The 11,964-nt window shown below is 54.0% G+C and overlaps 1 protein-coding gene across 1 annotated transcript; it reads right to left on the bottom strand.

Moving 5' to 3' along the window:
- Positions 1 to 3,672: 3,672 nt before the first annotated feature.
- Positions 3,673 to 5,881, bottom strand: CHST1 (carbohydrate sulfotransferase 1). The gene has a single exon (XM_013959468.2). The coding sequence runs from the start codon at positions 5,839 to 5,841 to the stop codon at positions 4,582 to 4,584; it is 1,260 nt and encodes a 419-aa protein (XP_013814922.1). The 5' UTR covers positions 5,842 to 5,881; the 3' UTR covers positions 3,673 to 4,581.
- Positions 5,882 to 11,964: the final 6,083 nt, after the last annotated feature.

Genomic DNA, 11,964 nt, shown 5'->3' with positions numbered 1-11,964 from the left:
ATTTGGCAGAAATCCTACTAGATACCAGATAGGAGGGGGCAGGAGAAAGGTGGAAGGAGGGCCTGAGGGTCATGGGTGGTATGGAGGAATGAAGGGGGCCAGTGCAAGGAAGATCACCAGTTTTCTGGTGATAGGAAGCAGGTGAGGTGAGACTGGTTACAGGAGGAGGTGAGGGGACTGTGGCCAGAAGGAAGGGGAAAGAAGGAGTGGGGGAGCAAGAAAAGGAGGAGTGCGAGGGGGAATTTATTTCCTAGGACAGGCTCTGAATTGTGGGATGAGTGTGATGGAATTTGTCCTAGGGAAGAATGTAGGTTTTGGTGTATGTTCCACTCCTGGCTGATATCCTGCTTCTATAGTAGTGACAAATGCTAGATGTTTCCAAGTAGCTAGATCAGGATGCCTAATGGACGGTCCACGGGCCAGATCAGGTCCCTGCTTATGCCTCACCCGGGCTTTTGCCATGTGCTAGATTCTCTTCCTGTCAGGGGATTGGGATGTGGCCTTCAAGCAGCTCTGGGCCCTGCCCCAGATGGGGATTCCCATGCCCCAAGGCAGCTGAGAGGAGAACCCACAGGCACTTCCTTTCTTCCCTTTTTTCCTTTGCTCATTTCATTATCATTTACTTACTTTTCTTAGCTTTTTGTCTTGCCCCCAGGTCCAGTTCTCCAAAGCTCTTACTGAGACCTTCATTATGGCTAGGAGGGCAGAGAGGGTGAGTCTGCTCCCGCAGTTTTCCTGGCTGTGAGGAAGTGCACGTCTTCCACCCCTTTTTCCAGTTGTGTTTTGTGTGTGGAAAAACTTAACCCATTTCTTTTCCTCTGGATTCCCTTGTTGGTTCTTGTTCCTGTGGGTGGGTCATTTCTGTGTCTCCTTTGCAAAGTCATTCTGTTAAAATACCAGATTGAGTGTAAATGTGGAGATGGATAGAGAGAGCCACAGCGCTGCTGCGACAGGATGCCGGGGCCTGTCTCTGCTTCTGTGTGAGCCTAAGAGCCCTTTGGAAACCCTGAACCGTCAGTGTGGCCACATAGTCCCGTGCACGGTGCTGGGCTCCAGAGAACACTTTTGTTCTTTATCATTTCATTGTCTGTAATTGGTTTCTTACTGAATTTGTTTGCTTGGTTTGTTTTGCAGTGTGTTTCTGGGAATATTCTGCATCTCTGTATTTTAATTACAGTAAAATTTGAGGATAAAAACCTTTGTTATGCTCGTTCTTGTTTCCAGTGGGGGAAAACGAGCAGAGAAAATGCAGTTGAATGAAGATGTTAGAGATTCCATGGGAAATCAAATCTCTCCCCTAAGGGCTCTAAATGAGGCACTGAGCAGGGCTGAATCTCAGTCCCTGCTTAAACTAGGACATGGCTTTCAACCATGATTCGAAAGCCATTTTGTTGCAAGCATATTTACTGATTGAAATGGTAAGAACAGTTTGGATAAGACTTTTAAACTCAATTCTTTGCTTTGTTTTAAAGACCAGTGTGTGTAAGGTCTTTTGGGCCAGAGGAAGGCTGGCCTAGACCCCAAAAGTGGGATGTCAGCTTCTGAAGATGGGAAATTTTGCCTTTACAGCTGCTGGCTTTTCATGCAGGTTTGCATGTGCTAGGATGACGGCCACTCTTTGCAGCTCAGGAAGCAAAGAAAAGCCTACCTCCACCATGCTCACTAACTCCCCAGCACCTTTCCCACAGATGCTGCTCCCCGCCTCGCAAGAGAGCTGCCCATGCTCCTGGGAACCAGCTAATCAGGCAGCCAGCAGGTTGACCTTTCAGTTAATCAGCGATGTAACACTGGGGTTGAATGTGAGCAATATTGTTTCACCCGGGCTGCAGGCACAGGCTGGAGGTGGCGGGTGAAGAGCTGTTCAGAACCAGCGATAGCCCCTGGCCACGACCTGCCCCAGTGCTGCCCAGCGCAGAGCGTGGCAGGCCTGGCAGGGAGGCTTTTGCCTGTGTCCCTTTTACTGGGGTAAGGCCAGGAGCCAACAGCTCAGTATTTGTTAAGTGCTGACAAAAGGATTAATTTAGTAAGTAATAATGGGGCAATCAAGCCATTTATTTGGCTGGCGTTTTACTGCCAGCTGCTTTGTAAGAGTAATGTGCAGCGCACTGATGAGGCTGGCTCCGAACACCTCTGTTGCTCACCCTGTGGTGCACAGCCTGTGCTGCCCTGTGCATCATACCGACAGCAAGGGCTTATGGGGGGCTGCGGGGCCCCTCTCGCCTCCGTCCTCTCCAGGAGAGGCAGCCCAGGGACCGCAGGGCTCAGCTGCAGCCCTCCTGGGAGCTGAGTTAGCAGGAGCAGATTTGGTGGTGGGGAAGGCGCTTGTTGCCGCATCTCTGAGTAGAGTGAGAGCGACTGCCACTGCACCTGGCCCCAGTGAAGGCGACTGCGGTGGCCAGGCTCTTGCAGAGCTGCGCGGAGGCCCTCCGCAAGGCCGCAGGGAAGCAGATGAGGGCAGTGCCCAGCCTGGAGCATGCACACGCTGTCTCTCCAGTGGACAACACAGCCAGTTTAGCAGGTGTTACTCCCCACACACCCACCAACCCTGAGGAAGGGCCATCAAATCTGTTGCTTTTGCTGACCTTTTCCCCCACCCTGCCCAGCCAGAGCAGGTTTACAAAGTTAAGCTAGTTTGCAAAATGCCACTAACAAGCTGATGTGTAGCAGCAGCACCTGCCCCTCCAAAGGTTTTGCGATGGGGAAAGGGCTGCTGGAGAATTGCCTGCAGCTACAGCCTTCCCTGCTTCACCAGGTGCTGTGTGTGCCAGCTGCTTGCACTGACTCCTGTGTGTTACTGCAGGGTCCCAGGCTCAGCCCCTCTCCCAAATATGATCTTGGGCTGGAAGCCAGTGGGCAGTGGCCCTTGGAAGAAGCCTTCAGCACAGAAACCTGCTCTAGGTAGGTGGCTCAGACACTCCAGTGATGAGAGTGGGTCCATGCTACCCCAGGGACTGCTGAGGGCTGGGAGTGCAGAGCTGGGGCAGATGTGAACCAGCTACAACTGGCCTCCCCAGAGCTTTCCCTGGGTCCCCATCCTGCTTGGCTCTGGGGCAACAGAGCTGTGAAATCACTGGGCAGTCACTGCCTTTCTGTGGGATGCGCTCTAGGGACTGGGCTATTTGGAGAGTTTTGTATGTGCACTGTTGGGCTGGAGAAGCTGGCCAGCTGTTTCAGCAGGTAAGGAGCAAACAGAGATTGATGCAACTTTGTGCCTGGCCCTCGGTCCTCTGCTGAGATGCTGTATTGCTTCACCTCTCCATGCTTCCTATTCCTGCTGCTTTTTGCCTTGTTTAGTTTGCAGCCCCTGCAAGGCAGGGGCCAGCTCCTGCTCTCTGCATGTGCAAGGTGCCTGGCACGCAAGGGCCCTGTCTCAGCTGGGAGCAGGAGGCTAGCAAAGTGTATCATCTTTTTTGTTGTTTTTATTCTGGCAGTTTTATGACTTGAACTTGAGCACTGTTCTCTGGTCTCCCAGGGCAGAGCCACGCTAATGCTTGTGTCAACAGTTTCAGACTTGGGGCTAGCAGAAGCAATGACCAGGGCGGGCTTATGGGGCTGGGCTTGTGATGCTGATGGTGTAGCGCTCTGCTGCCAAGCATTTCAGTGAGCCCTGTGCCACCACACCAGCCAGCAAGCTCTCAGCTCTGTAAATAACCACAGGTTCTCACTTTTGGCTTAACTACTTGCATTTTTACACACTTCACATTCAAACATGCACATGCCAAAGGGGTTGTGCTAGCTCTCCCTGCCAGCTTTGCCCTGTCCCACTCCTGCACACTGTAGGAGACGGGTATATCTGGAAAGACTGATTTTTGCCTGTTGGCGCATCCACCCCAGTTGTAGTTACTGAGGTGTTTCAGTTGAATTTCACCCCCCCAGGTCAGTTTTATTGCACTCTTTTATTTACAGAAAACACAGAAATAAAGCATTAAATGTGTCGGGTTTTTACCAAACTGCCCAATCACTTTTTTTCTTTTGTGGGCTTTTTTTTTTTTTTTTTTTTGGCACAAAGAAATATCACAGGTGTTACCAAACAACCAGGTATCAGCAACTGACCAACTGCCCAGCCCAATAACATGACTTAAACAAACAGACATATTGAATTGAGATTGAAAACAAGGAGGTTGTTCCACATTCAGCTACCAGTATAACTTGCTCATTGGGGGACAAGGGGAGTTATTCTGGAGGGGACAGCATCATTCATAAATTATATTTATATTTACCTCTTATATTGTAAAAGTAAACAGTGCAAAAGTAAAGTACCCCAGGTACCCTTTCGGTTTGGAAAGCTTGACAGTTGTCTCTTACGTTTTGTGTGTGTTTTGTAAACATTGTTACCCATCCACAGTTCTAGCTCTTGCTTGGAGAGACCCGGTTCCTCTTGCGTCCGAAACGTGTTGTGAGAGGTGGCAACCACTTCCCCTAGACTCTGTTCAGAGATTCCTGCTCACGATTTAGTGCAAATTTTGGAGAGAAAAAGACAAAAGGGAGAAGGTGAGGGGAAACAAATCAAAAGAAAACAAAATAAGGCAACAGTTAGAAACAGTCTGTATCAAAAATAGGGCCTGCCGCCCCAGGGCTGCATTATGAGAAGGGCAGGAAGTCTCTCTCTTCCACCAGGCTGATGGAAAGGTTTTTCAGCTCCTCCTCGGAGCTGGCTGTTTTGTAGCCGAGCTGCGCCAGCACCTGCTGGCAGGCGCGCTGGGTGAATGCCACAATCTCGTAGGACAGCCGGAAACGCCACTTCTCTGCTGTTGCCGCCGAGTTTCGCACCGTCCCGTACTTGTGTTTGGACGAGGACCTGTCTCCTCGGGTGTTGTTCTGTATCCAGCGCTCGACATTGCTGTCCATGGGGATGCCCAGGAAATCGTAAATCTCCTCAGTCTTTTTCATGGGGTTCCTGGCCAGGTCTTCATACCTCACCAGCATGTATTTGCCTTTGAGCCACAGTGGCCGGTTCAGGCCAGTGGAAACGGAGTTCCAGAAGTCCTCGCACACCGTGGTGAGCTGGGTCACGTCCAGGTTGTACGGCTTCCTGCCGGTGCCATCCCAGATCCTCCAGAGCCGGTAAGTGTCCCGGAAAGTCTCGCTCCGGGATGCCAGGATCCCCCGGGGGTCCCTCACCAGCTGGATGACCTTCAAGTTCAGCCGTGGGTCCTCCACCAGGGCCCGGAGGTCGCTGACCTCAGGCACCCGCACGGTTTTGATGGCCACGTGCCCATGCTCTCTGCAGGACTCGGTAGCCAGTGTCAGGTTCAAGGTACCGCATTTCTTCACGCAGTCTCCTTCCTCCAGGTGGAGATCAACAGCTCCCAGGGACTCGCAGACGGGGGGTGAGCACAGCGCCTTGCTGGCTCCTCTGCGGAAGAGCCGGTCGGTCGTGTGGTTGACAGGCTGGGGTTTGATGTAGTTCTCCAGGAAGTAGAGGTCACAGTCGTACAGGCTCCTCAGCAAGTCTCGGCTGGCCCCCAGCATGACCCGCCTGTCCGTAGTACTCTTGCTCTGGGTCAGCTTTGGGATCAGCGTGTACTGGACATGGTAGAGCGGCTCGAATAAATAGAAGACATCAAAATGCTGGTTGAACAGCTGTCCGACAAATGAGGAGCCACTGCGGGTGGTGGCGAGGATGAGGACATGTGTCTTCCTGGAGAGGTTATATGCAAAAGTGGGGCTCTCATCACATAGCCTGTCGGCTGCATCAGTGTCCTGGCTCAGGCTGCAGTTCATGGGGTTGGGGATGGGGCAGCTGTGAAAGGACTTGGCGGTGAAGGTCCGGATTGCTGTGTACTGGATTGCAATGGATGCCAAGGCTAGTAGAAGGACAGCCTTCCAGGAACATTGCATGGCTGGTCACCTTCATAGGGCTTCTTCACAGGTCGTCTTGGTGTCTGCAACCCAACAGAGAAGTCACGGGTTGAGCGAGGACCTCCATTTGAGGACCCAAGTATTCCTAATACTGAGTGCACCAGCAAATGCCCTCCCATACTGCATACATATCGGTCATCATTGTGTGGATCCCTGTCATGCACTGTATAGCCTATTTCAGCAGAAAGGGGGACCAGCAACAAGATGGCCAACCTGGAGGCACATTTCCAGCCAGGACGTCAGTCCCAGGGACTGCTTCCTTCCAGGCTGGGGGCATATGGAGGTTGTGTGCTCCACGTTCACCCCATGCTCTGTGGCCCTGGCAGTGGGGGTTTAGAGCCCAATGGTCACACTGTGCATGTGTCTCCATCCAGCTGCTGAGCAAACTCCTCAGCTGCCCTGTGAGCCATTTGTCACCCCATCAATCAGTACCTTTTACACCCAGTCCAGGAGCTGTGGGAAGATGAGGGCAGGGGATCCTGCCAACACTGCCTGGAGAGGCTCCTCCATCATTTCTGGCCAGCTGGCAGTGTGAGGCACGGCCTGTCTGGGCCAAGGACTGCCTGCCCAGGGAGAGAGGGGTGATGGCTCTTCTAGAGCTGCAAACATCTCTGCTAAGGAGTCCATGGGCCAGGCCAGCTCAGTAAATGAGCTTCCAGGGACATGGACCAGCCTGAGCTCTGCAGCTGGAGCCAAAGCTGCATCCCAGCTGCCAGTCCCAGGTGCCCTAAGCACTGCCTGGGTGGTGTGGCTGGGCATGGCTCAGCTGCAGGCGCTGGTCCCGCACACAGCTGAGCATGGGGGGAAAGCACAGGGGGAAAGCAATACTACAAAGAGGAAGGCATTAGAAACTGCATCTCCTCCATCCTCTGTCAGCAACAGTGGTTTCTCAGAGGGACAATGGTGCCTCCTCTGGTACAAAGTGTTGGGCCTTGCCCTGCACAGGCTTGCCGCTGGGTTGGACTGCGCTGGGGCCCTGCAGCGCACTGCCTCCCCGTGAGCTGCAATGGGTCCAAGCCCTCTGTGCGAGGCCGTGAAGCTGGCTTGTGTGCCCATGGGGGCCCTCGCGGTGCCTGGGGAAGTGAGGCAGCGTGGAGGAGTGTGTGCATGTCTGTGGGGGGGGAGCGTCCACTGGGCTGTGTGGCTCTTGTGTTGCTGCAGGTCATCATGTGCATTAGGTACCTTGGGGACCCATGTGTTGTCACCCCTGTCCCCAGCTTGTCTCTGCCTCAGTAGCCACCTTGGTGTTGTATCCCTGCTACCCTTTCACTAACCAAATAATCTTTGCAGACTCTACCCTGCCTCTCAAAAGCATGAGGCTTCACATCCACATGCTGTTGCTCCCCAAGGACCAGTGGGGCTGGGGGAAGGAGGGAAGAGATCTCTCCAGCCCAGAAATCCCAAACAAGCCAAAACCTCTGTGCAGGGGGAAAATCCCAACACTAGCAATGGTTTTTGACCTCCAATTTCTCTTGCCCACATTTCTTCTGTTTCCCCCTGATGTGGTATTTTCCCCATGCACGTGCTTCTCTGTGACCAGCTGCCTGCCCTCCGCAGCCAAAACTATGGGAACAGACCCAAGTATCTCTGCTCCTGACCCAGCAGAGCCCTTCCTTCCCATAGGATCCTCCCCACAGTTGCTTCCTCTTCTTCACACTTCTCGCTTGCTGTGTGTCCCCAGGAAAAGCTCCAAGCCCTCCTCTAGCTAACAGTGAGCTCCCAGGCACCTGCTTGCCCCTCCAGCATGCTGGCTACTCTGGGGTGATGGATGGCAGCAGGGTGGGATTGCCAGAGCCATTGCTGAGCAGAGGGAGGCACGTGGGCCAGATGGTTTTAATGTGCGGGGCCTGTTCAAGCCCAGCGCTTCAGGGGCTTTAGGATATTGAAATTCCTGGCAGGCCTGGCAAAGCACAGAGTTCCTGGTGCTCTTTCCCCAGAGAGGCTATAGCAGCTAGCACAGCATGACGTACCCATCTCCTCGATGTGTCCAACTCTCAGGAGAGAGCTTGTCAGTCAGAGTGACGCCAGGAGCAGGGAGTGCTGCTCTGACCTGCAGGTGAGTTGAAAAGCTGCTTTCTTTTTTCATTATTTACCAGTTGCTTCCAGCTCCTCCTCTGGAGCACAAGCACATGGGTCTGGCTTTGTTAAGCTTCCAGTCTCCCGAGACCTCTTCCTGGGAGAGGGGTTTCTTCACCCTTTGATTCAGACCAGGAGCTGAACTGGGGGAGCTCTGACTCTGAAAGCATCCCTCCTGCCAGGTATCATAGTAATGGGGAAAGAGACACACTTTACTTGGGCTTACAAGGGAGGAAGAAAAAATCACATGGTGGGCTGTAGCAGCTGCCTGGTGAAAGGATTTGGGGGCTACAAGCAGGCTGAGGAGCACCCCTCCATCATCCCCGCTGTATCAGGGGAGAGGATGAGGTTACGCAGGTCCCAGAGCCTGACCTCTCTTCCCTGCTTGTCCCTGCAAAGACAGGGCCCAGACACAGTGCTGGCGCAGCGAGACGTGTGCTTTCCCTTGTCCATGCCGAGCTGATGCCAGGTGAAAGCAGTCCTGATTGGGTGTCTTTAATCAGTTTTAGACTTGTACCAATGCTTCCATCAAGGATTGCTTTCTCCTGGGCTCCTGCCTGCCAGCGAAGGGGTATGTGTCGGGGGGACAGAGGTCAGACACTTGACTATTGCTGTTCCTAGCCCTGTCTGGGGTTACAATACTGCAGAGGGGAGATCTGGCCCCAGGGTCCACATGGAATATTATGTCCCTTGGAAAAAGTGCTGGCTTGACAGGTTCTCAAGGGTTCGGAGAACCTTTGCGAACCTGTCAAGCCAGCACTTTTTCCAGGGTTTGTTTGCTTGTTTTCCCAGGTCTCCTAAGTCTCCTCAAGCTCTTCCCTTCTTCCCTACACTCGCCATCTTGCTCTTCAGCCCACAAGACTCATTGTTCACAGGCATAGGATAGGACCGGGGAGGGGGGTCCCTGCTGGCAGGCACCTCTTTGCTCCTGGCCCAGGAAGGTCCAGACTGTGCTGTCTTTGAGGTGGAAGTTGCAAAGTGGGAACTCTTTCCTGCTCTCTAGTGATGGCCAGCCAAACTGCACCCTTCAGACAAGCTCTCAACTTTTATTCCTTGCTGTGCTGCTGATGGACATGGGAGAAGAGATAACTCTGATGGTCCAGGGATGTGGCAGATACCCACTGCTGGCTCCTCTACAAAACGTGTCCAGAGACTGGGTGCCTCCTTGATCCCAACTCTTACCCGATCGCTGGCTGCAAGTGTTTTCAGGTTCTCCATCTACCCCAAAGCCTTTCCCCTCTGCAATATATCAGACTGTGTAAGGGGAGAAGTGGAGATCTGCTCTCCCCAGGAGAGCAGATACAAAACTACAGCCCAATTTCAGCCTTGACTGCCCATCATTGCCACTTGCTGTGCTGCAGCCAGAGAGGGGCCAGCTTTTGGGAGAAGAGTTCCCTTCCTGCTGTCTCATCTGTGATTCTTAAAGGCAATGGTAAACTCCTTTTAGCTGCAAGCTGGTTCTCCTGCCTCCTCCCATTGCTGCCTGTGTCACCAGAGATGCAGTTGTGCTCAGCATTGCTCTGACCAGCCCACAATGCAGGGTAGCTTGCAGCCTGGGGACTCTCAGGACAGTTTTCACTACCTGCATCACTGAGGCTCCTCGTCTGGCCAAGATGGCAATTGTGAGACCCTCTTCTTGCCCACAGACCCACTGCTGTCCTGGGAAGGGCTGCCTCCCTCCATGTGCACCTAGCCTGACTGCAGCAAACTGCAAGGTCCAGGGCAGCCCTGGGAAGTGGCTTGTGCCGAGATGGGCTTGTGCTGTCCAGCTGGAAGGGCTGGGGACAGGCCGCTCCTTGAGCAAGCTGGCAGGGCCGTGGCCATGCCCTCTCCTTCCCTGGGGCACTGCTGTTTGAGGCAGTGCAAGCTTGTGGGCACCAGGGAACTGCTGGCAAGACTTAATATCACTTCCACTCATGTTCTCCATGGCTCCTCTTTTGGACAAAAGCAGTGCCTGCAGCTGAGCTGCTATAAAACACCTGAGAAGGAGGAGGTGTGTATGGATCCACATGATTCAGATCAGGCTTGCTGAACTGCATGTCTGCAGTGAACTTACTTCAGGAGGATGTCTCACACATGTATATACAGCAGGGACACAGCTTACTCTCCCATCCCTGCCCTGGGAGACCTTCCTCTTAAATTGGCCTGTTCCTATTCAGGCACTGATACCAGGGGCCAGCTTTCCAGATCAGCAGCTGGAACGTGGGCTGTGTCCATGTGAGGCTGCAGCCTGTGTTTAAAAGTCCTGTGCAAGGCATTTGCTCTTTCAGCCACACAGCCCGACACTGTGGGTGCTCCGACCATGGGAGTCATCTCAAACATTGGTCTTGCGGATGTCTCCATGCTATAGGGTGTTTCAAGCCAAAATCTCTCTCTGCTCTATCTCCAGCTCAGCTCCACCAAAGATGATGACCGAATGCAGCCAAAGGACTGGAGCTGAGTCTGGTAGGTCCCCTCCAAGCTAATGGGGCTACAACTGGGAGAGCTGGAGTGGGGTAGGGGGAAAGTAACTCGTACAATCCAGCTCATGGTGCTGCTGGGGGCTGGTTGGAGTTAGGACAGACCCTGTGGGACAAGAGATATTGGGGAGGGGAGCATGTTCGTAACTTTGAATGTGCCTGCTGTCCACACTGCCACCATGGGGTCCCTGTGCCCAGGGTCACAGCACACACAGGCCTGCCAGATTGCGTGTTGGGACTGCAGGCTTGCCCTACCATCCCTGCATTGTGCAGCCCTCACCACTCCAGCGTCCCTCATCAGCTGTGCAGTGCTGTGACATGTCAGGCACACAACCTGCCCACACACAGGGACTTGTCCATCATGCAGCCGAGCACCCTTCCCTATCGCAGGGCATAACGCACAAATATTGTGCACACAGGCTCTAGCAGGCAAGCACACAGCTCCTTTTGCACTGCACAGGGGCCCTCACTACTGCCCCTAACCCCCTCTGGCCACAACATGCCAGACTGCACTCCCTGCCTTTCCTCCAGCGCTGTCCAGCTGCCTGCAATTGCATGGGGACCAGGCTGTCCATGAGGGATGCACTGCATCTGGCAACTGGCTCTGAGCATTGCAGGAGGCTGGCCTCTGCCTGGCACAGGGACAGGAGTGTTGTCTGAAAAGGAAGGTGCTGAGCCTTTCCTCTCCCCTGCCCAGCTTCCCACAGCCTCAAGCAGAGAGCAGTGACAGGACAGGATGGCACTACAGCCTCCCCCACCACACGCACATAAAACAGCAGCGGGTGCATAATCACCTGCCCTCCTCCTCCTCCTCTCCTGAGTGTCTGCACTGCTCCCAGGAGGACGAGCAGGCAAGAAGCCAGCAAGACAGCCCAGGAGTGCTGGGGAGATGATTGGAGGCAATGAATTAAGCTGAATGGCATCCGTAAGTCACCTGCACAGAGAGCGGTGAGTGTCGCTGGCCAGCCACAGCGAAGCGGAGGCCCAGGAGGAGATGCTGATCAGAGGACTCTCACTTTAGGGACTGTCTTCCCAGATTTGATGGGAATGACCTGCTTTTTTAGCTGTGTAACAGGAACGCAGCACTTGAGGCTGCGACCGCAGCTGAGCTAAGGCCTAAGGCAGGTTGGACCTGGTCAGGCTCCTGCAGGGTTTGGTGCAAGTCACAGGTAGCATCCCCTCCGAAAGCTGGGGTGCTCAGCCCCACGGGGCACTACGCAGGGCAGCACCCCCAGTTTGTCAAATCCAGTCCCCGTGGGGCTCCTGTAACACCTCTGTTGTTAAGTGCTGGCGGAGGAGCGCTGCTGCCCTGCCTCCCGCCCCAAGCCTTCCTTGCAGGTTTGACGAACGGGAGGTTTTTTCCTTGTCTCCTGGCTCAGAGGTTACGTGGCATTGCCAGGCAGCTGCCTGGCTCCTCCCCAGAGGGGGCTGCCTGTGGGCACCTCTGCCGCGAGGGCTGTTTTAGGAAGGGAACCGTGCACTGACTGGTAGCGTTGTTGCCCTGTGGGCGCTTCCAAGGTTCTTTCAAAGGACAGTCAAAACAAGCTGCCCTTTCCAGCTGCCTTCC

The sequence above is a fragment of the Apteryx mantelli genome, chromosome 4, assembly GCF_036417845.1.
Source record: "Apteryx mantelli isolate bAptMan1 chromosome 4, bAptMan1.hap1, whole genome shotgun sequence".
Lineage (NCBI taxonomy): Eukaryota > Metazoa > Chordata > Aves > Apterygiformes > Apterygidae > Apteryx > Apteryx mantelli.
Note: the sequence above shows the minus strand (reverse complement) of the source record. Positions and strands in the feature narration are given on the sequence as shown.